Here is a 21,769-nt window from a genome sequence, read left to right as displayed (position 1 = left end):
TCTAGGTTGGGGTTTAGTTGTTCCAAGTTGGGGGTTTGCAATGGTGTGTTTGGGTTCTCATTATGTTCCATGGTAACCAAGTTTCTCACAATTCAATAATATAATTGTGTATGAAGAATCATTTATATTTTTTTCCAATTTCAAATCAAATTTGAAAAAAAAAACATTAAAGTGAAAAAATTGATTGGAATGCTTAGCTTGAATCCAAAGAAGATCAAGTTTATAGAATTGGCACTTGATGCAGTCCAAAGAAGCAATATTTGGTTCAATGACATTCCAAAAATGCATCGTGCAATCCAAAATGATGAAAAAAAGGGCTGCAAACATATAAAAATTAAAACACACTAGAGTGATGTGTGCATTATTAAAAATGCATGGACATTCCTAAGAATGCATGCATGTTCATAAGCCATTCCTGTATGATTCCCTGGATGGTATCTTGGATGGTAGTTTAGAGCTTGTTGAGCCTTAGTGCCCATGAACACATCCATGTTTCTAGGAATGTGAACATGTTCTTGTGGGTGCATATTCTTGATGGACCCATTGCCACTTTTAGGGTCATCATGACCATGTGAATGTCATTCCTTTAACACCATCTTTCTGTCTATTGAATTTCATAGTTAATTAGTGTTGCAAATGTGGAATTTTTCAAAAAATAATGTACTTCTAGTAAAAGATCTACAAAATAAGACATAAACCAAATATTGTTTCAAAATATTAAAAATGTTATAATATATAAAAAAAAATGAATATTAAAAGCTTAATAACTTATATAATTGTCTTGTTTACATAATTATTACATATAGATATATAATATACAATTAATATAAATTATTGAACTTAAAAAATTATGTTTACAATTTAATATAATCATTAAACATCATAGAAACACTAAATAATAAGTTAAAAACAAAAAAATGGGTTTTCCTTAACAATTTTCCCATTTTTTTTCTTTTTAAGTCTATATCACAAATAAAAATTTAACCATATTGATGTCAATTCCTAAAATCTCCATCCCATTAATGTGAGTTCTTAATTTCTTTCAATTTATAACTAAAAATTCGACAATATTAATGTCAATTTCTAATATCTTTCAACTAATATCACTATTAAAAATATCAACTATATCAATATCAATTCTTAATCCTTTTATCTTATATATTTTTCTTATCTTATATATTATTAAAAATATCTACCATATCTATCTCATTTCTTAACCATATGATTGTCCATCCTTCTTTTCAACTTATTATCATTATTAAAAATACCATGTCAGTCTCAATGCTTAATATTCTTCTCAACTTGTAACTAATCATGGAATTATATAATTTTCAATTCTTTTTTTTAATATGCACTTTCAATTTATATAATATAAACCTACAAAACTATATCAATCACCATTCCTAATTCTTTATTTTTTAACTTAAACGCACGTGACACTGCAATAGCTTAATAAACTAATTCCAACCTAAATCATGTCAATGATAATAAAAATTTAAAAACCTAATGACGTCATTTCATAAAAAAAAAAAAAAGTGGATGCAAGCGAATTCTCATTTTTATATATATTTTGCAACACAAAATTCAACTCTTTCAATTTATATAATATAAACCTACAAAACTATATCAATCACCATTCCTAATTCTTTATTTTTTAACTTAAACGCATGTGACACTGCAATAGCTTAATAAACTAATTCCAACCTAAATCATGTCAATGATAATAAAAATTTAAAAACCTAATGACGTCATTTCATAAAAAAAAAGTGGATGCAAGCGAATTTTCATTTTTATATATATTTTGCAACACAAAATTCAACTCATATAATCCATTATATGTATATAACGCTACTATAAATTTATATTTTCAAAAATTATCCATGTACATAATTGCTATATATTTGCATAATTCAGACACCCTAAATAACACATCATAAAACTCAGTTTTTACACGTGAATTTTACTGAGATTTTGCGAATTGCGTGGAGGGATGTTACCGTTAAGATGAGGTCCTTTCCCACAAGAAAACATTCCATGAGTGTGAACAGGAAGGAATAGATAAACATAAACCCCACAAACCGTATCAAGAATCCCTTCAGACAGTATAGCAAATGGAATTTCACTACAGTCAGTCCGTATTTGACGCAAATATCAAAATAAAACCTTAGAAATTCCACTAACAAAAAGCGTCACAGTAATGGAAAAACACTGACGATCGCCCCCCATGATCTTAAGAACAAGCAGAGAAAGTGTTGAGGTAAAGGTAAACTGTTGAGCAGCTGAGAGACCATTAGTCTATGGACAAACTTGAGTGGGCAAACCTAATTCATAAACTCTGATCTCCTTGTTTGATGGTCTAGTCTGATTTGACATATCGTTGTATTTATTGACATTAAGGGACAATAGAAGGAAACTATTTATCCTTAACTTTATGAAAGTTTGGGCCGATCAATCATCTTTGTCTTAAATATCTTTATCTTAATTGTGTATTACAAACATTCCTCATATGGAATTATAAAGTATATTATTATGGTTAGCATTTCACATATTTAAGTTGGTTTTGATAGGTTTTAGACTTATTATTATACATTGTATTTTATTTATTTAGTATAATAATGTTATAATTTATTGTTGAATTAATAATAAATTTGTGGTATATTTAAGTATGGTTTAATTATTATATATTTTAGAATTTTTGGTGAAATTAAGTAATAGAATTTTTGGTCAAGTTGTGATTTTATGTTATTTGAAATGTGTTTTTGATTGTATACTTGGATTCGATATCTTAAAAATATGAAGCTCTATGTGAAGAATTCATAACTTAAATTTGTGATTCTAACAAATAGTTACGAAATTCAAGACAAATTCAACCAAAAAAGTATGTCCAAAATAACTCCAAATTTACAATAAATTTATATAATTTTTTAATAATTATATTTTCGTTTATGTTTTAAATTTTGAATTTTTTTTTTAAATTATTGAACAATATCAACATTTATTTTAACATTTTTTATTTTATTTTTTTCATATAGATATATATGTCATTTATTCTTATACTTTGGAATGGTCACATTTTGTGACTTTTTGGCCTAGCAATAATTTAAATTTTTATTTATTAATTATATTAAATTTTCAAATTAAAGTAAATATTTTTTTTATTAATAAAAAAATATATAATATAATTTTTTAATGTTAAAAAATTATTATTTTGAGAAGTTCATCTTAGAAAATAAGAAAATTCAATGGATACATAAATGATAAGAATTTACGTCTTATCATTATGGAATCGTAAAGTATCGTGGGCCAGACAAAAATATCAACTTTATCTTTTTATTATTTTTTTCAAACATATAAAAATAAATACAGAGTAGAAATATAAAATTTGAAATATTAAAATAATCATAATATAGAAAATAGTTCTTATTTTATAATGACAATCCAACTTGATATTTTTTATTTATATTAGATATTTAAATTTATAAATTATTTTTATTTTTATAATTATATTACATAAATATTTTGGACCGGGTGTTATCTAAGAAAAAGGGTTGTGGTAGGTTGTCGTTGTTTTTCTTAGCCATGCGATTAGGGGATATGGTAGCACACCCCATAAAGCATATTAAATGTTTGGTTTGGTATGAGCGGGCACCACTTTGTAAACACATCAAGGTCATTAAATACCACTGCAACCCTCACACTAGTCACATTTGGCTCGACTGCAACCTAAATCTCCAATCTATATTTCAAAGTTTCTCCTGTGTGAAGCATCACTCTTTGCAAATGCCAAGCATGGAAACTTCAATCTCAATTCTGGCACTCCACAATTTCAATGACACCAATCGTGGGAGAATTTTGTTCCATGGCCATTACCAAGAAATGAAAAAATTGTAAACAATTATTAGGATGTTATGTTGATTCATCTCCCTGTAAATCACGAGAGCTTTTTAGGTGAGGATGAACAAACTCTGGTTCATCCCTAAAAATCCATCGAGGGAGCTCCACCCATTTCCAATTTGAAAAGCAATTTTGAAGAAAAATACTATTTGTTCACTCGAGAGATTTGCTTCACAAAGTTGTCACTCTTTCCCTATAGGATTGTTGGGCACTCCACTTTTCTTGAGATCAAAACTCATTGCGTGAATGGTTATGGTATCTCCTAAAATTGGACAAAGCATCCCACCACCATGGAACATATTTATACTTGTCAGATATCCTTTCTCTTCTTCATGATCATACTTCTTCCCTTTTGGTTCCTTTTCTGGTTTTCTATTCATAGTATTATTGCTTGGATGACCAACCCTTGTGGCCATTTAGTGTTGTTTCTTCAATTAGTTCTATGTGCATTGCCTCTTTGGGATCCTCTCTCCCCCTCATGGCTCTCCTTCTCTAGTAGCATGTCCCCCACTAGGCACTTTTCCTCACATGCTCCCCTCCCATCTCCTTTGTGTCTCATTAACCTCACTCTTTTATTTTGGTCACATTCGTGGCTTCATCCTGCTCACTTGAATCTCCCACGCATGGGTCTTTGTTTTCCACCTAACATCCATATTTTAGTTCCTTGGCCATTTCCCCTTTCTTGTGCTCCCATCATGCATCGTTAATGTTCCCGTGTCTTCAAGGGAGTAGCATATTAGCACAAATGAGCCACTTGAGGTACTACACATACTCAACACTAATTGGAGGAAATTGTTGCTCGGTTTAGAGATATTACCACAAACCCTATTCAAGATGAGCTCACCGATGCAAAGAGAGAGGGGACCTCCCAAATGCATCACCTCTCGGATACTGAGGTTCTAGCTAAGCTGGCTGATTGGGTGTCGAACATCGGGCATGGCATGTGGGTTCTTTAACTAGTAAATGCACACTATGGATTTGTATTGGCATATGGAATTTCTCTTAGGAAGGGCTCTCCTAAACGAGTATGAGGATAGAGAAAATATTCTCTACTCCATGGTACACTTGCACAAACACAGGAAGAACCTAGATCAACGGTTGGAGCACATTGAGAAACAACTTGGCATCCCTCCCCCAATTGGAGGCACACCTGGTGACAATAAGAATCCCATCTAGGTCAGAACTACTAATTCAAACCCCGCTCTTTAGTCTCTTACTGTTTCCCTATTTTCGTCTTCTCCTATTTTTTCCAGTTTGTTTCCATGATCGAAAAGGCTTGTATTTTAGCCTCTATATGGTAAATTTTAAACTTCTAGGCACCTTTATGTCTTATTCTTCTCAAAGGATGGTGAATTTTTTGACATGGTCAGGTTTTCTTAGTGACCAAATGACATAAAATTTTCAATACTTTTACGTAATTTATTGTCAAGAAGGAAAAACAAAATTTTACTCCACAAAGAATATATATTTTTTATATAAATAATTATATATATTGTTTTTTTATACATTAATTTTATTTATGTGATTATTTTAATTTAAATATATGATGATGATTATCAACATCCACTATTCTCTTGTGGGGCAACTTAATTAGCAATCAGCATGATATGAAGTCTTTGTGAAGTTTGAGTTTCAAGGTTGAAATCCCCTCTATTGTACCATGTGGTTTGTGCATTGGGGCGCTTATGGATTCACTTAGAGGCTATGGTGGTAATGGCTGAAATTGACCCGATGTGACGTGAATACGATCCCAACCTAGTTGTCAATTCCTCTATACGATATAAATAAATACATCCACTAATACCTATATGGTCTATGAACCTTAATGAGGTGAGAAATTAACCATAATTGTTTAAAATTTTATTTCAATGCTCAAAAGGAAGTGTGAAAGTATTCCAAGATAACCATAGTTTTGCTGACTTAAAAGGTCAAGAAAGTTGGTAATGTGAAAAATATTTTGAAAACTATATTGAATTTGTGTAAACGATGGACAATTTGTGCTTTTCGTCTTCAACCCTCTTAGGATTACAAATGTGACAAACTCTTTCTTGCATGGTGTTTTTGGAATTGACCAACTCCTAGTTTCACTATGAAGCTAATGAGAAATAGTTCTTAATTTGGAAATGTCCAATTTCTTCTTAACTGTAGTCAAGATAGAAAGATAATTTTGGTTTTTGAAATTGGGGTTTATCACCTCCTTATAATATTGTAGTTTCCTTTTTCTCTCGAACTCTCAATTTCCCCACAATTTCTTCTTAAATGTGGAAGTAACAATATTTGAATACTATTTGGATTCTGCAATATGATTTCCTCCTTTATTCCCTAATGATCTTGCCAAGAATGGGCATACTTAAGGTAGCCCTACTTGAGTTGAAGGTGGGGATTTGGGTTAGAGTTATAAGCAATTTTAGGGAACCTCTTGGCCACCATCTTGTATAACTTATTATACATAAGATACATATTCAGATACATCCTTTAATGGGGAAAGTCTTGTTTTAATCAAAACGATAGGGTAGGGAGTATTTCCTTAATATTTGGGTTGTAAGTTATAAGTTTCTTTTGGATCTATTCAATCTTCCTCCATAACTCCTTAGATATACTGCAACACCAAACCTCACATCCATATAAAATAAAAGGACTGACGAGAGTTTCAAAAATGAATTTTTTTAAATCCCATAGACAAGGATTTTTTGACTTACAATTGTTTTCAAGCTGATAGTAAGATTTCCAACCTCCAATTATCCTTTTCTTAATGTTATAATTCCTAGTGAGCTTATGATAGATGTCGTATCCTAGATATTTGTATGAAGGAGCTTCCTCCAAAGGAGTGTTTGACATAAATTAAAAGTATCATAGGTGATCACTTTGGATTTAATTATCATGACTTTAGTTTTGTGAGTATTATCATTAATACCACTCTTGAAGGATAAATCCTAGACGATCTGAATTTCTTGCTAAGATCATAATGGTTCCTTTCTTAAACAACAACATCGTTAGAATAAGGGAGAAGAGTTATGGCCATACTAGTGAGTGTGGAGCCAACACAACCTTCATCTTCCAAACACTTGTGTATCTTATCAATGTATATGCCGAAAAGAGTAGGGGATAAGGGATACCTTTTCTTGACTCTTATCAGAGGGGCTTCACTCAATGAATCTCTGATATAGCACGTGTGTTTGTGGCATACTAAACAATACCCTTAATTTGAATACATATTATAAAATACCTCTAAAAATCACTTTAGTTAACCCCCTACCAATACAAACCCAATACACCTTCCTAATTTAAAAAACCCCTACTTTCACTAGATATTGTAGGTATCCATTTTTTTCATTAACTTTGAGCTTCATTTTTTATACACAACATATAAAATCCTTTACCCCCTATTATATGATCTATATATTATATCATTTTTTCCTTAATATATATCCCCCAATATGAGTGTACGTGGTATGGTATTACTCCCCTAGTGAAATCGACGTGACTCTAATATTGCATTTAATTTCTTTCGACTAACCCTCAATGGTTCTAAGCTTGGAAATAACATTTACATACAACCTTGTCACAACAATCCTCATCTCAGGAGAAACTATTCTCTTCTAGTCACTTCCATAGATTTGTTTTAGAAAATATGTTAAAAGTTTTTCTAAAGTCAACAAAACAATAAGAGAAGTTCAATTTTATTATTGTGGCATTTCTCTACAATTATCCTAAGAGTAACAATATTGTCCATGGAGAATGATATCTCCTAAATGTAGTTTGGTCTTTGGCTCATTTCACATGGATTTCAAGCCAAAGATTAATCTTATTTTCCAAAATAATCTTGTACAACTTGGCTAAAATGTGGTTAATCATAATGGTCTTGTAATTAGAGGGAATTATTTTATTCCCACTCTTAAAGATAGTTACAATCAAGTTTTGTACCAAAGGTTTAAGGAATCCTTGCTTCATTGCCAAATTAAAGAGCTTGTGTATGTGCAGGATGAGAATCTGTTCTTCCATTTTAGAAATTCTAGGTTGGTAGCCTTCAATGTCCCTAGTTTTCCCATTAGCGAGTTGCTTAACCCTAAACTCACTGTTTCCAAAGAAAAAATATCATCCTCTATAGGGGCATTCAAAATGGTGTCCATAGCATTACGGTATCCATAAATGTTTTTAAGGTAAATATACCAGTTCTTCAAGAGAATTAAATGATTTTCTTTAGTCTTATGAATTTCAATTTTCCTCTAAAACCTTCTAAGGTCAAAATTAGAGAGTTGTAATAATGGAAATAATGGTAATGCTTAACATCCACATTTTCTCCTTAAATTTTGATATAATAATACTTTTAATATTCTCCTTATTGCATCAAAGAATATTTGTATTTATTTGTTGATGGTTTGGTCAAGATTAGGCATCCTTATGCCAACCCCGCTTGAACTGAACGTCATTTTGGATGGAGTTTAAGGATATTTTAATAAGACCCTCGTATTTCATGTTGTTTAACTTGTTCATGATTATGCTCTCAATAGGAAAAGACTTGCTTCTGTGAGAACATAAAAAAACATATTTCCTTTAATTTTGAGATTATAGGTTATAAAAGAATTTAGATATGCTCTTGCTTTTTTAGAACTCTTTAAAGATACCAAATTCCCACAATTTGCATCAATATAAAATAGTAAGAGTAACAATTTACAATTATTTTCAAGCCTATAATATGTTTTCCACCCTCTATTGGTCATTTTTCAATACTATGACTCTAATTAAATTTGTGATGAATATTGATTCCAAAATATTTGTTCAAAAACATTTCTTCCAAAATAGTTTATTATATATAAAAATATGATAAATAAATTTATTAGATTTAATAGTATCAATAATCATACTTATATTGAAAGCCAAAAAAATCCTTAAAATTCTTGTTTGCAAAAGTTAAAGAAATTTTTAGTTATACAAAATATATCAAATTAAAATAAAAAAAAATTAATAAATATTAACAATATTATTTATATAATTAATTTAAATCACTTAATCTAATTTGAATTAATAAAATTATGTTATAATTTAATATATAAATATTAAAATAATATATTTTTAAATAATATAATTATGGGAAAAAATCTACTTATGTTTCAATAACATTACTAAGTCATTTTCTTATTTATCCGTATCATTATTTTACTTTTAACTTTTATCTTGGTAAAAATATTTAATTTTTTTTTTAATTTAAGCTTTTGTGATCCATAATAGGCTTTTGTGGTTAATCTTCAGGACAAGATAAAAAATATGGTTGATCTTCAAAACAAAAATGAGTAACCAAATCATAACAACAAACTAACCATTAAAATATAGCAACTAATTAAAATCAACAATTTTTATTAATTTTATTAATAGTTCAAAAAAAATTAATATTAAAAATCCCCTTCATTTTTCAACTTATACCAAAATCTTAAAATATATCGATAGTGATTCGTAAATTTTATATAATTAGCATGTTTTCAATATTAAATTATATGGTATTTAAGCATTTCAATTCTATTCAAGGTTTAAGTCAACAAAATCGGCAAATGAGTCATGGCAATGTTCAAATCCGAAAAAGTGTCATTCCTATGAACAGTTACAGAGAAGGTGAAACTGAATCCGATTTTGGAAACATTAATTTATATTATAGTACTCATCATTGCGAACATTGGGAAATGACGTGGGGCCAGATTACGATTATCAACCGGCTTATAAGGTGGACAGCCTGACAGAGGAAGAAGTGAACAAGCCATTGAAAAAGAATATTATGTAATAGGGTGATAAAAATTTGGAAATTTAATAGTATTATGAGACCATATCAATTAAACAGTAGACGACTGTTTATTAAAGTAAATATTTTGAATTTATACATAATTTTTAATAATTTATGTGATTTGTGATTATATCAATATTAAATAGTTAATGAACATTTATGAAATATAAATATTTTAATAAATTTAACTATTTATTTTATTAAGTAATAATATAAAAAAACTATATAAAGGAAAATATTTTTTTATTAGAAAAAAGTTATTATTATTTTTAAAAAGCTAAAAAGTAGTATTGGACAAGCACGATGACAAACAGATTCCGGCGGAACATCATATGATACTAATATTTGTAACTAAAAAATTCTGAAATAAAATCTTACAACCTCGCGCATTCTCTCTTTCGATGACTAACGGCGGAAGATCATATGATACTAATTTTGTAATTAAAAAATTCACAAGTAAAATTTTACAACCTCGGGCATCCTCTCTTTCGGATATAGCCACGTCTATTAGTAATAACCCTCACAAAAACTAATAACAAAAGTTGCATGAACAGTTCAATCTCGTTTTATATTTCCTGACTGCCTCCAACCTGACCTCATTGCATACATGATTTGTCACTTCTCCGCAACCCGATCGAAGGTATGTTCCATCTTCTGGATCTGCGCCATTTCCAGGCTTTGTTGACCTGTTTCCTCTGCATCTGTTGAATCTGTCTCTTCTGCAACTGCCTTCTCTTTCAACCCAATCTCTGGATCAAATGGACCCACTTTCTTTTCTTTATTACTTGGTTGCTCCCGGTACATACAATACAACACTATCTGACCTATGCCTAATGGTACGCCAATTATATTTGGACACTGCATTGACCACAACACAGCATAGAACTCATTTTAAAAATGAATCTGACAGCATAGATCTCAGGTTTTAAAAATAAATCTTTGGTACATAGATTTTAAACCATTTTAAAAATTAATCTTTAGTACATACATTTTAAACAATACATACTCTGAACAGAGGCCATTCTTTTTTGTGGATGGTAGATTTTGAAAATATTGTTCAGGTTTTTTCGGTGGAAGGTCATTTTTTTGTTATTTTTTTTTTGTGATGGTAGATTTTGAAAATATTTTAGAATTTGAAAAATTTGAAAAATTAATTTCTCTAAAGAAATCAAATTTCGAGATTTTGGGATATTCCCAAAATCTACCATCAACGTAAATTCAAAACTAAACTAACAAATCTAAAAAGAAATACTGGATAGAGAGGTACTGCATATGGCGTTACCGCAAATTCAAAACTAAACTAACAAATCTAAAAAGAAATACTTGATAGAGAGGTACTGCATATGGTGTTACCGCTAGGATGAGGTCGTTGTCGAGAAGGAAGTAAATCATCCATAAACAACTGTTGATCAGTGCGAACACAGAGAAATGGATGGGCATATACTCCACGCTTTTCGTCTCTATCACCGACCACTTTTGTACATTTCGCAGTGCGAGTAAAGTCAAGACGCATTGGATGAAGATAAGTGACAAAATGGCATGGGATGGGGTTAGATACTTACAGCATCGGAAAGTGGAGAAGCATACATGACCACAGTGACAACCATCCCCGAAATCCCCACCAGCTTTTTCTTATCCTTCTGAGCCCCAAGAGCAACCAGAGAAACTGTTGAGATGCAGGCAAACACCAACGTCACACCCACCATTGTTATCACCATTCTTTTCTGTACACCAACAAAGAATCAATTATTCATTATTGTCATTTTCATCTTAATTAGAAGAATGTTTTGAAATCTATATTATGCTTAAATTCATTCATCCAACAAAACACAAAAGAAAACTAATTACTAATCTAACATCCAGCTCAAGGGAAAGAGAGTATTTTTATTATGAAACAATAAACACATTCTGCAGATACATATCTAACATGTATTCATGTATGTTGATAGCGGAGATCTATCCAAAAATAGCAACATAGGAAAATCTGTCACAAAAATAGATATCCCAGCCTTATACGGTGTAAAAGTACAGTCGCATATAAAAGTGTTGTTAACCCAACAACAACATATAGAGACTGGTTTAATCTGATATATACAGCCACTTTTAAAGTCCATAGCAGAAAGTCTATGGTGCATATTATTATTAAAGAACAAATAATAACAGACTATGGATGTTGAAACCTGCCTTTGCTGTTGGTATGGCGTATTTCAGAAAAATGCAAACAAATATAAACTCCAGCACAATTCCGACCCCATTGATGGTCAACACCAAGATGTTATCCAGACCATGACTAATCAGAGGCGAGCCATACCACGAGTAGAGCAGAGAATTTAACAGAGCTATCGCATATGGGAACCCTGAGAAACTCTCTGTCGTTCTGTTTCTTATCACTCTCCTAAATGTGACCCTGCATCAAAACATTTACAACATCGAACTATTATTCGGCATACACTTCTTTGCGGAAATTATAAGGCAGATACTCATAATAAAAGTGACAAATCTTACATTGGTGCTCCATACAATAGCAAGGATGCCGCGTTTCCTGTTACATAAAACAGCAAGGAGTGCTCCCGTTTTCAGCCATCAATTCAGCTTAAATCAAACCAGAAACCTAAAATCCAGCAACTGGAAATTTGCTTAAAACTTAAAAAGAGTGGAGAGGATGAGCAAGGACCTAGAATGCCAACTACTAAAAGCAGGTAGCTCCTCATTTTTCTCCTGTGAAGAGTCTAACAGAACCCAAATGGAGTGGGTAACGAGACAGAGGAGTAATGGAGGCAATGCTGCTCTGTGAATGGTGCAATAGACCAAGGGATTCGGAGGTATTTATACAGGAATTCACGAGCTACCACTTTCGGTTCCATCACGGCCCACATGAGGTCATGGCATCTCTAAGCGAAAGAAGGAATGGTGGCTTTCATTTCTTCACTGGGAACCACTCCCCAACCCCAACCTCTACCTTTACCTTAACTTTAACCTCAGCCCCAACCTCTACCTTTACCTTAACTTTAACCTCAGCCCCAACCTCTACCTTTACCTTAACTTTAACCTCAGATTTGATTGGTTAATTTAGATGTTGTGTTTAATCATATTTTAATGGTGAAAATGGATTCAACAACATAAAATACATCTAAAACACTTAAATTATGAAATTTAACAATTTTTACTTAGATTTAAAAAAATCCATACCAATTTTTTTCAAAATATAACCAAAATCTCTATAAACAAAAAGAACATAATCGTTAGACTGCGGCATTTCTATATCAGCAAAATCGAACAGTGACAGCGGGGTAAGTTTTAGTGTAGCTGTTTTTCCTGTAGCTGCCGAGTGCCCAGGAAAAAAAACTATAAATTATAGTATTTGCTTTTATTTTATCATTTATTTATAAAAAAACATTATTGAAATATGAAATTTCGGAGTTATCGATAGTGATCGGGTAGCAAATCAAATTGGAAATTAAGGAAATTAGTGATCGGGTAGCAATTCAAATTGGAAATTAAGGAAATTATTCTTCATAATCGGGTAGGAAATTAAATTGGAAATTAGGAAAATTGGGCTTCATAATAATATTATAAAGAGAGTCGGTTTGTATATTAATTTTAAAAAAATAAGGAAATTAGTCTTATAATATTATAGGAAAAGTTGGTTAAAAAAATAGATTTGTATGTTGTCTTTCTCCAAAATGAAGTTTAGAAGTTTGAAATTGATTGATCACTTAAATATATTATTAAAAATAAAATACAAACTCTAACTTTATTATTAAAATAAATATAAAATAATGAATAAAACTCTCTAGCAAAGTATTAATAAAATTTTATATATTTTTTAATTTATAAAAATCTTTTTACATTTATATAACTTTAAAGTATAAAAATATATTTTTACATTTTTGGTTTTTTATATCTTAAATATATATTAATTTGCAGTACTCTCTTTTGGTTACGTTATCATATATATAAAAGGAAATTTATTCTTTGAATTAAATGTATTTAACAGAATGTATTATTACATTTAATTTATATATATATATTTTTCTATAAAGTATAGACATTTTTATGTGAATTAAATGTTTTGGAGATATAAATATTTCCAAAAAAAATGTTGTGTAATATGAATATTAGGTCTTATGTTATAGAATCTTACTTTTTTTTGTAAGTAGTCTTTAATAAGTAATGATTTATTTTGCAAATAACTTTCTCTAATTTTTATCTTTTAAAACCCAATCTTTAATATCTATATCATAAAATTCATATAAATACTCAATCATTCTAATAATTTCTTCTTTCTCTATCTCACCTCCACCCAAAGGATGATGAATATAATGATTTCTAAAATCTTTTAGATAATGTGTAAAATGTCAATTAGTACTTCTCATTTCCTATTTTTGTTTTAAAGAAGAACATGCAAAGGTTTTTTATTCATGTATAGAATATGTCTCCTTGTCTAAAGTAACACTTCAAATTATTTTTGGCATTAATTTTTATGTTTCATGGTACCAAACATTATAAAGTAAATCAAACTTTTCATCAAAATAAATGTCTTCTTCTCTACAACACACCTCAAAACATTTTTGATGTTAATTTTTATATTTCAAAGTACCAACTATTATAAAATAAATCAAGTTTTTCTTCACAATAAATACTTCAAGTATGGCTTCCCGGATGCGGGTGTTTGAATGCATTGAAGGTTGGCAGGTGGTGTGTCACATGGGCAGGTGTCTGCCCAAGCATGCCACCGGGTTCAGCGCAGGATAAGCGAACTGGCCTCGCACAAGGTTATTAATGCGGGCTCTTAACTCCTCCACCCACCTCATGGTGAACTGTGCAATGGCGCACCATATACACCTTATTCCCGCGGCTCCGTCGCTCATTTCTGCTGTTTCATGGATAACAGTGGTCTGTGTCATTCTTTGCTGCTCTGCTAGCGTGTCTGAGCCCGACCCCTCTCCAGGTTCTAGCGCGTTATTCAAATGCTGAGCTCGGGTTCCAGGGGCCTGCGACTTAGGGGAAGTTCAGTTTCAATTTGATTTGGGTTCCAAGGGCCTGCGACTGAGTTGGAGTTCGGTTGTAATGCCGCAAGAATGGCTTAGGATGTTAAGCAGGCGAGGAGGCTCCAGAGGACGTGCCATCTCTCAGCGGTCAACCCCTCCGACACACTCTGTCATGGAAGTGTTGGAACCAGGGCGCAACAGTCCCCCTGCTACCAGATCTGGTCGAGGCAGAGGACGTAGGCGTGGTAGGAGGGATGAATGCGAGCACGCGGCCCACCCCATGGTTCGCTATCGCATCCCCTGTACTCTTGCTAATTCCACCTTTATTGTCTCCGTTACGATTGAAAAATGCGAAGATCTCAGAGGCCAAGGAGAAGCACTTCCTGAAGTTCCGGTTGATCAGAGGAGGGCGCCTCCAATTGACAGTCAGCATCCAGTAACAGGAAGCTCCTCTATGGCGAATCAGGCAGTCTCTGCAGGTCCAAGCGAGCCAGCCCAGAGAGAACCAACAGGCTCCGTGATTCTTCACTCCGACTCGGATGACTCATTACAGTTTGGCTACAGGGTCGTTGAGGAACCTTATACCACTGACGATGATTGACCTTGTCCTGTTTTCCGCTCTCGGCAGCTTCAGAAGTAGGAACACTACTCTGTTTTGTGTCTTATGCCAGTGTCAGGTCTCTGCATGTCTTTGTGTCGTTTATGCATCATGTTACTTTGTCTATATTAAGCAATGTTTCGAGTGCTATAATGTCAAGGTTCAGCAATGTTTAGGGTCTTATAAGAGGCCAAATCTCAGATAGCGGTCCACTAAGAACTGAGAATATGAACATTTGTGCAAATTGCCAACTTCTTGGCAAGATTTTCAAGGCCAAGGCCTTGCTGTAACTTTTTGCTCCTTTTTGTATAATAATAGAAGTAGATAGATTGGGAAAAAAAAATACTTCAAGTATGGCTTTTAACTTTTTTACAAAGTAGGAAAAACATTTTTTTCCTCATTTTATAAAGCAAAAAATTAATATTTAATTTTTAGTTAATTAAAAACAAAAATATGAGAAAATTCAAAATTTTTAATTCTAATTCTAATTGTACATAATGCTTTGATACATAATACTCTGCAGCTAGATCTAGATTTAATCTTCTGCCTTATTTCTTTGTGGCTAGATCTAGATTTAATCTTCTGCAGCTAGATCTAGGTCTAATCTTCTGCCTTATTTCTCTGAGGCTGGGTTCTACAGCCAAGTAAAATATTACTCCCAGCTTCGCTAAAATAGTTGTTGGCTCAGTTTTGTCTACCCCTGGAGGGCAAGCTCCTGCCCATATCGTCAGTGAAGCCCCAACTCCCACTGTCCAGGTGGTCCAAGCCTCACTCGATGAGGCTTTGAAGTTTTCTGAAAGTGACCTAATCTACCGGTTCAATGATTTTTGGCCGTGGCTGACACCTTTCCACAATTGGATCTCGGAGGTATGGAAGCCTGTCATTTCTGATGAAATTAATATCTACCCCTGTGCTAGGGGTTTCTTTATAGTAGATTTTGAAAATCCTCAAAGTAGACAATGTATTCTAGATTCCAGCCCTTGGTTTTGGGAAAACTCAGTGGTATTCATGAAGCCATGGAACCCATCATTCGATCCCTCAACAGTAGTCATAACCTCAGCACCAGTTTGGGTGAGATTGCCAAGCCTACCCTTGCATCTCTAGAATCTCTCCTTGCTAAAGGCCATTGGAAATGCAATTGGGAAAGTGTATTGCAGGTGCCTAGAAATAGAGGAATATGTTAGAACCACCTGTGCATGCATCTGTGTGGAAATTGACTTCAGTGCTAAACCTAACAAGTAAAGACTATGTGTGGAACCAGAAACTCGATTATGAAAGTGTCCTCTTCAGATGTCGATCCTGCTTTGAGATAGGCCATCTAGCCAAAAATTGCCTAAAAGCCTCACAAAAAAATTTTGCTAGAAAAAACCACCATAGATCTACATGGTGGGAAGGAGCACAAAAAGAACACGACACTGTCATCAAAGAAGAATACTCTAGAGAAAACTCTCAATCACAAGAAATCGAGCAAGAAATAAACAACTCTCAAGACAAGCAGTGATATCGACCAAGAAAGAAACAACTCTCAAGACAAGCAGGGGGAAAGCCCCGCCCAACAACAAAAAGGTGAACTCCACAACCCCTCAAGCATAAAAAATTATGAGGATTCGAATAATACACAAAATAAATCTTCATTTAACAGCAAAGCAGATCTCGTAGACCAAACTTCTTCTCTGATTATCTTCAAAAGGATGAACACAATAGATCACGAAGTTAAGACATCGATGTCCCAGGAACCAAAAGAGATGAAGGAGATGTAAGATAAAGGAAGTTGGAAGACTTAGAGAAAAAAAAGAAAGCTACAGCACCATTCTCACCAAAAAAAATGACAAGCCAGAGAATTAAAAACTAAGAAAATTATAAGTCCGATAGACCAATTTAGTCTTAGTGGACGTTAACCACTATCATCATCATCACTTTCTAAAATTATTTATCTGATAATTTTTTTTAATATTATGTAAAAATTTGATTAATGAAAAATTATTATAAAATTAAAAATCAGGAAAAATAAAATAAAAACTATAATGTTTCGAAAAAAAATATTCGATTTACATGACCGATTATATCTGGCGTAAAAGCATCTATATAAATAAATATTAAAAATATCTGATAACATCGTAAAAATGGAAACATGGGAAAAATAAAATTAACTACACATCAAACCAGGTAAATTCTTATCATCCTTTATCAACTTTCAACTTTCAGGGATGGTACATCCTATTCCATTTTTAAACCAAAAAAATGCCCAAATCCTTCTGCGCCACCATATCCTCAACCCTGAAATCCACGTCGAATGGAAAAAAAAAATCTTTAAAACTCTGATGTTTCGGGGGAATAAATTTGACTTGAATGCTTGCTGGTACGTACGGCAATTCGAATAATAATCTAATTACAGATTCCTTGAGAGTGGGATGATGCTGGAGAGCAGCTGTAATTGTCTTGTTTCCAGAGGTAGGTACATGAAAAAAATCAGATACATGCACGAACGGATTCTTTGCCACTGATTACAAAAAAAAGAGGTGGTGGTATCGAGAGAGGTAGGTGAAATGAGATAAGCAGAGGAAGGGATTCTTTGCGAACAGCAGTGGGGCCATAGAAAGCGCGCGCCGCCTGATGAAAACTACGTTCAGAGGTAATTGCAACAGCGTTGTTGATGTGGAAAATCTGTTTTTCCAGCTCCCATGCATTAGCGTTGACACTAAACAGTCCACTTGATTTCTCTGTTTACCTGTAATCCGTGCACGACAACCTCACGTCGCATCGCTCACTGTACCTGAAAATAGTATCGTAATGTGATTGATTTCTACTTCACAAAGCAGAGATGGAGCGCATTTGCATTTAACGGTACACAACACTGGTGCAGAATCGATGGATATTAAAAAATGAACAGTTCCAACGATGACCTTAAAAGGCAACGCTTGCGTGGAATGACTGCTCATACACCTTAATGTGAATGCGAACGACAACGTGATCGAAAGGGACAGAAAGTCTGGGTATCGGATTCATCAATTGATTTAAATTCTATGCAAAATAAGGATATGACAAGATATTTAACATGGTATTCCGTTCCATTAAGGAAAAGGAGAATACTACTCATATATTGATGCTGTCAATAATGTTCCAAACATATACGGATATTTAACATGGTATTCTGTTCCATTAAGGAAAATGAGAATACTACTCATATCTTAATGGTTGCAATAACGTTCCACAGCTGTTATTGCATGTATAGGTATTTAAGACAGATTTATATTTGAATTTATTTGAAAAAAACATGGTGTATTATTGTGTATTTAATATTGATGTGAATAGTACTGAGATGTAGTAAGCGATAACTTTTTCCATAGTTGAATTGATAACTAAGTTTCTCTATTGTTTAAAAAAAAAATATTAAAATAAGTTATTATTCAAGAACAGGAAAATCATTTATAAATTAAAATCGTTATAATATTTACAACATTTTTCATTGTTTTGAATGGTTATTTAAAAACATAAAAATTGTTAGGTTATTAATAAAATTTTCCCTATGTATGTTATTAATAAATTTATTAATAATTAAAATTTTAATAAATTTATTAATAATTAAAATTTTGATATAAATTAATTTTGGAAAAGTTTTAGTTATATATATATATATATATATATGATTTTTTAATTGAAATATGAAATTTATATTTCAATGAAAATTTCCATGTATTAAATATGTTTAATCAATCAATTTGAATTTTAAATTCCTCTCGTTGTCTTGGAGTTGTTGTACTTTTCTTATCAAAGATAATAGAATTGTATACATCCTTGTATAACATGCTAACAATTTAAAATGCCAAGTGTTATTTGTTCTTCATCATTGAGTGGATATGTTTTTGTCCCTTTAGGTTCTAACAATATGTATGAATCCTTGTATGGCATGCTAATTGTCTAACAATAATCTGAATGGTAAGTGGCTTTGCATCTTTCAAGTGGATATTTCTTGTCCCTTTAGGTTGTGGGTTATTTTTGGGGGTTGCGAGGCTTTCATTCTATGTTGTTCTTTTATTTTATGAATACACATGCGAAGTAAATGTGCCACCATGTGATTGAAAACATCATTTGTCCCTCTACATATGGATATATTGTGATAAACATGGATAGATGTGTGTCAAACCACTCTTGCACTGTGAAGGTGTCATTCAATTGATGTTAACAATATAAAGTAATGGTTCCTAACAATTGTAAATGTAGTCTTCTTATAAGCTCAGGAGATATCCATTTTTAAGATTCTTCTAACTATTATTAGAATTGTATCGTGACAATTCTTGATGACACAATATTTGGTCCCATGGTTAATATAGAATGAGTAAGGGTGTGTACAAACCCTATTAATTGTTTAGTGCCTTCTTGATGGCACAAAACATGCATGGTTTGATTGGTTTATCAGCATATCCCTTGAGTGAAGGGAAATAATAATTTTACAAGATAGTTACTCAAACGTGGCATGTTGTTTTGTTGTAATGTGCATCCCAAATAAATTTTTATTTATTTACATCTTGAAGTACACAAAGTTGTTGAAGTTTGTAAATAAAACTTTTTAAGGTTGTTGACAACAAGAAACTAACCTACATAGAGTAGTTGATATATTAATAACAGAATTAGTGTCTTCTTAATATGGTTGAACTAAGTAATGGTTTCATAACCATGCATACTCACCCTATAAGAAGTGGAATGACTATGTATTCGATACACTTCAATAAGAAATGAAATTCATGTTGATAACCAATCTACTTCAATTCTATAGTTGTCTACAACTTAGATTACGATAGAGAAAAATATAAGTAATTGTTTATCCAAGTGGAAAATGGAACCCAAATCTACCAACAACTTAGAAGCAATCTTACACCTTGCTACTTTTACAACAATTTTGTAGGTATTAATCATCAAATAGACTTTTAGCAATTTATTTAACCTAAGTATCCTTGATTTTTAGGTCAACCAAATCCTTAAAGCTCAAAAATAAACTTTGGAACAATCCCATAAATGTTCCAAATGAAGTTTGTGTATGAAAGTTGTGGCATTGGGAAATTGATGTATAACGAGGCTCCTCAAATCCTAGATTTCTTTTCCTATGTCATTTCGTAGAGTCATTGCACCAGATTTTAGGGATTTTACATCTTTGCCATTTTACTTCCTAAAGTGTTAGAATTTTTATTAAAAGGCACTTCTAGACTATTTTGATTGATTTTTTGGGATTGACTGTTGTTAGCACATCTCTTATAATCCACCACCATTCTAGTTAATTCCTATCACCAACATTCTAGTTGATTTAGAATAGCTTTGCATATTGCACGTTTTCACTATTGCATTCATTAATAGAGTATGGTTTAATTGTATGTATGTTCTCTTTGCAATACATTTATGTTATTTTACATGTTATCACTATATTAATTTTTTTATCAACATAATTTGGACCAATAGTATCAAAAGAATCAATTCTTTATCATTTCTTCACATGTGTCCCTAATAAGAGTAAGGCATACGGAGTTACTAACTGAACTGGTGAAGAATTCCCTTGTTGATGCAAGTAGCCTCACATGGTAGAAGGAAATAAAGGTACTAAATTAGTTGATCATAATAATATGTTGCTCGAGGAATTCCTCGAGTGATAAAGAAATAGGATGATGGATAAATTCATTAGAATCCTTTAACAAATCTTAACGACAATGGTGGCACCTTCAACAAGTAGTCATTTTGGAGGTATGACACACTTTAAGAACACGTTAGCTTTGATGTTCCCTTGTTCTAAGGCAACATAGACAAGCTTCTTTGGTGAAATTATTGATTTTTTTCAAGGGTTAGTACTCGGTAAACGTCTCCAAAAGTGAGAAGATCACATTTATTCTCCTTAAGTCTCTTCTCCATGTCAAATATTGATGGGACACTTATTATATGTAATGTCCTACAGAAGAATCTAAATATTTTGCGACAAAACCCACTTAGGGGCTTTGGTTGATGCCTTGAAGGAGGAATTTTACCATGCTATAACTCTAATGACCAGTGCATGATGTGGATAGCTTTGCATAAGGAGAATGACTTACCAATGCATTCCATACTTTGAATTTAGATCTAGGTATCAAAGAATATAAGTCGCACTTGGTTCTAAAACACCATAATGACGTACATAGATATATTCAAATAGAAATGTGCAATTTAATCCAATAAGATTATGAGAAAACTACACAAAAGGAATGGAAAAGTTTTAGTTGAAATTTCAAATCACACGAGTCACTCATCCTTAGAGCTTACAGTCATGGAAAATATTGGTAGTCACATGTTTCACTCATCCTTAGAGCTTGTATTTATGGAAAATATTGATACTAAAATATCCAACAAGTGATTACGAATTAATTTGATCTGTTAGGTTAGAATTAGAAAGGAAATTTGATTTAATTAAAAATTATGAAATATGATATCATTTTATAGAATAATTTTAAAAGAAAAATAAATTGAAAATTTTAAATTGAAATAAATTTAATGATT

General features: G+C 32.1%; 1 protein-coding gene across 2 annotated transcripts; it reads right to left on the bottom strand.

The window, feature by feature from the left end:
* Positions 1-9,893: 9,893 nt before the first annotated feature.
* On the bottom strand, positions 9,894-12,476 carry LOC149158518 (bidirectional sugar transporter SWEET3b-like). Of its 2 annotated transcripts, none has more exons than XM_089437759.1 (6): positions 12,342-12,476; positions 12,173-12,209; positions 11,852-12,074; positions 11,230-11,391; positions 11,006-11,140; positions 9,894-10,525 (listed from the first exon to the last, which is right to left on the bottom strand). In XM_089437759.1, exons 1-6 carry the CDS (start codon positions 12,376-12,378, stop codon positions 10,283-10,285), a joined length of 837 nt encoding a protein of 278 aa, XP_089293885.1. In that variant the 5' UTR covers positions 12,379-12,476; the 3' UTR covers positions 9,894-10,282. The 2 variants fall into 2 exon arrangements, with proteins under 2 accessions (XP_089293885.1, XP_089293886.1); XM_089437760.1 differs by having other exon boundaries at positions 11,021-11,140; positions 12,342-12,475.
* Between the last annotated feature and the right edge of the window lie 9,293 nt (positions 12,477-21,769).

This window comes from Pinus tabuliformis, chromosome 5_2 (genome assembly GCF_031772625.1).
Source record: "Pinus tabuliformis cultivar Carrire ecotype Pingquan chromosome 5_2, CPIR1, whole genome shotgun sequence".
NCBI classification, from domain to species: Eukaryota; Viridiplantae; Streptophyta; class Pinopsida; order Pinales; family Pinaceae; genus Pinus; species Pinus tabuliformis.
Note: the sequence above shows the minus strand (reverse complement) of the source record. Positions and strands in the feature narration are given on the sequence as shown.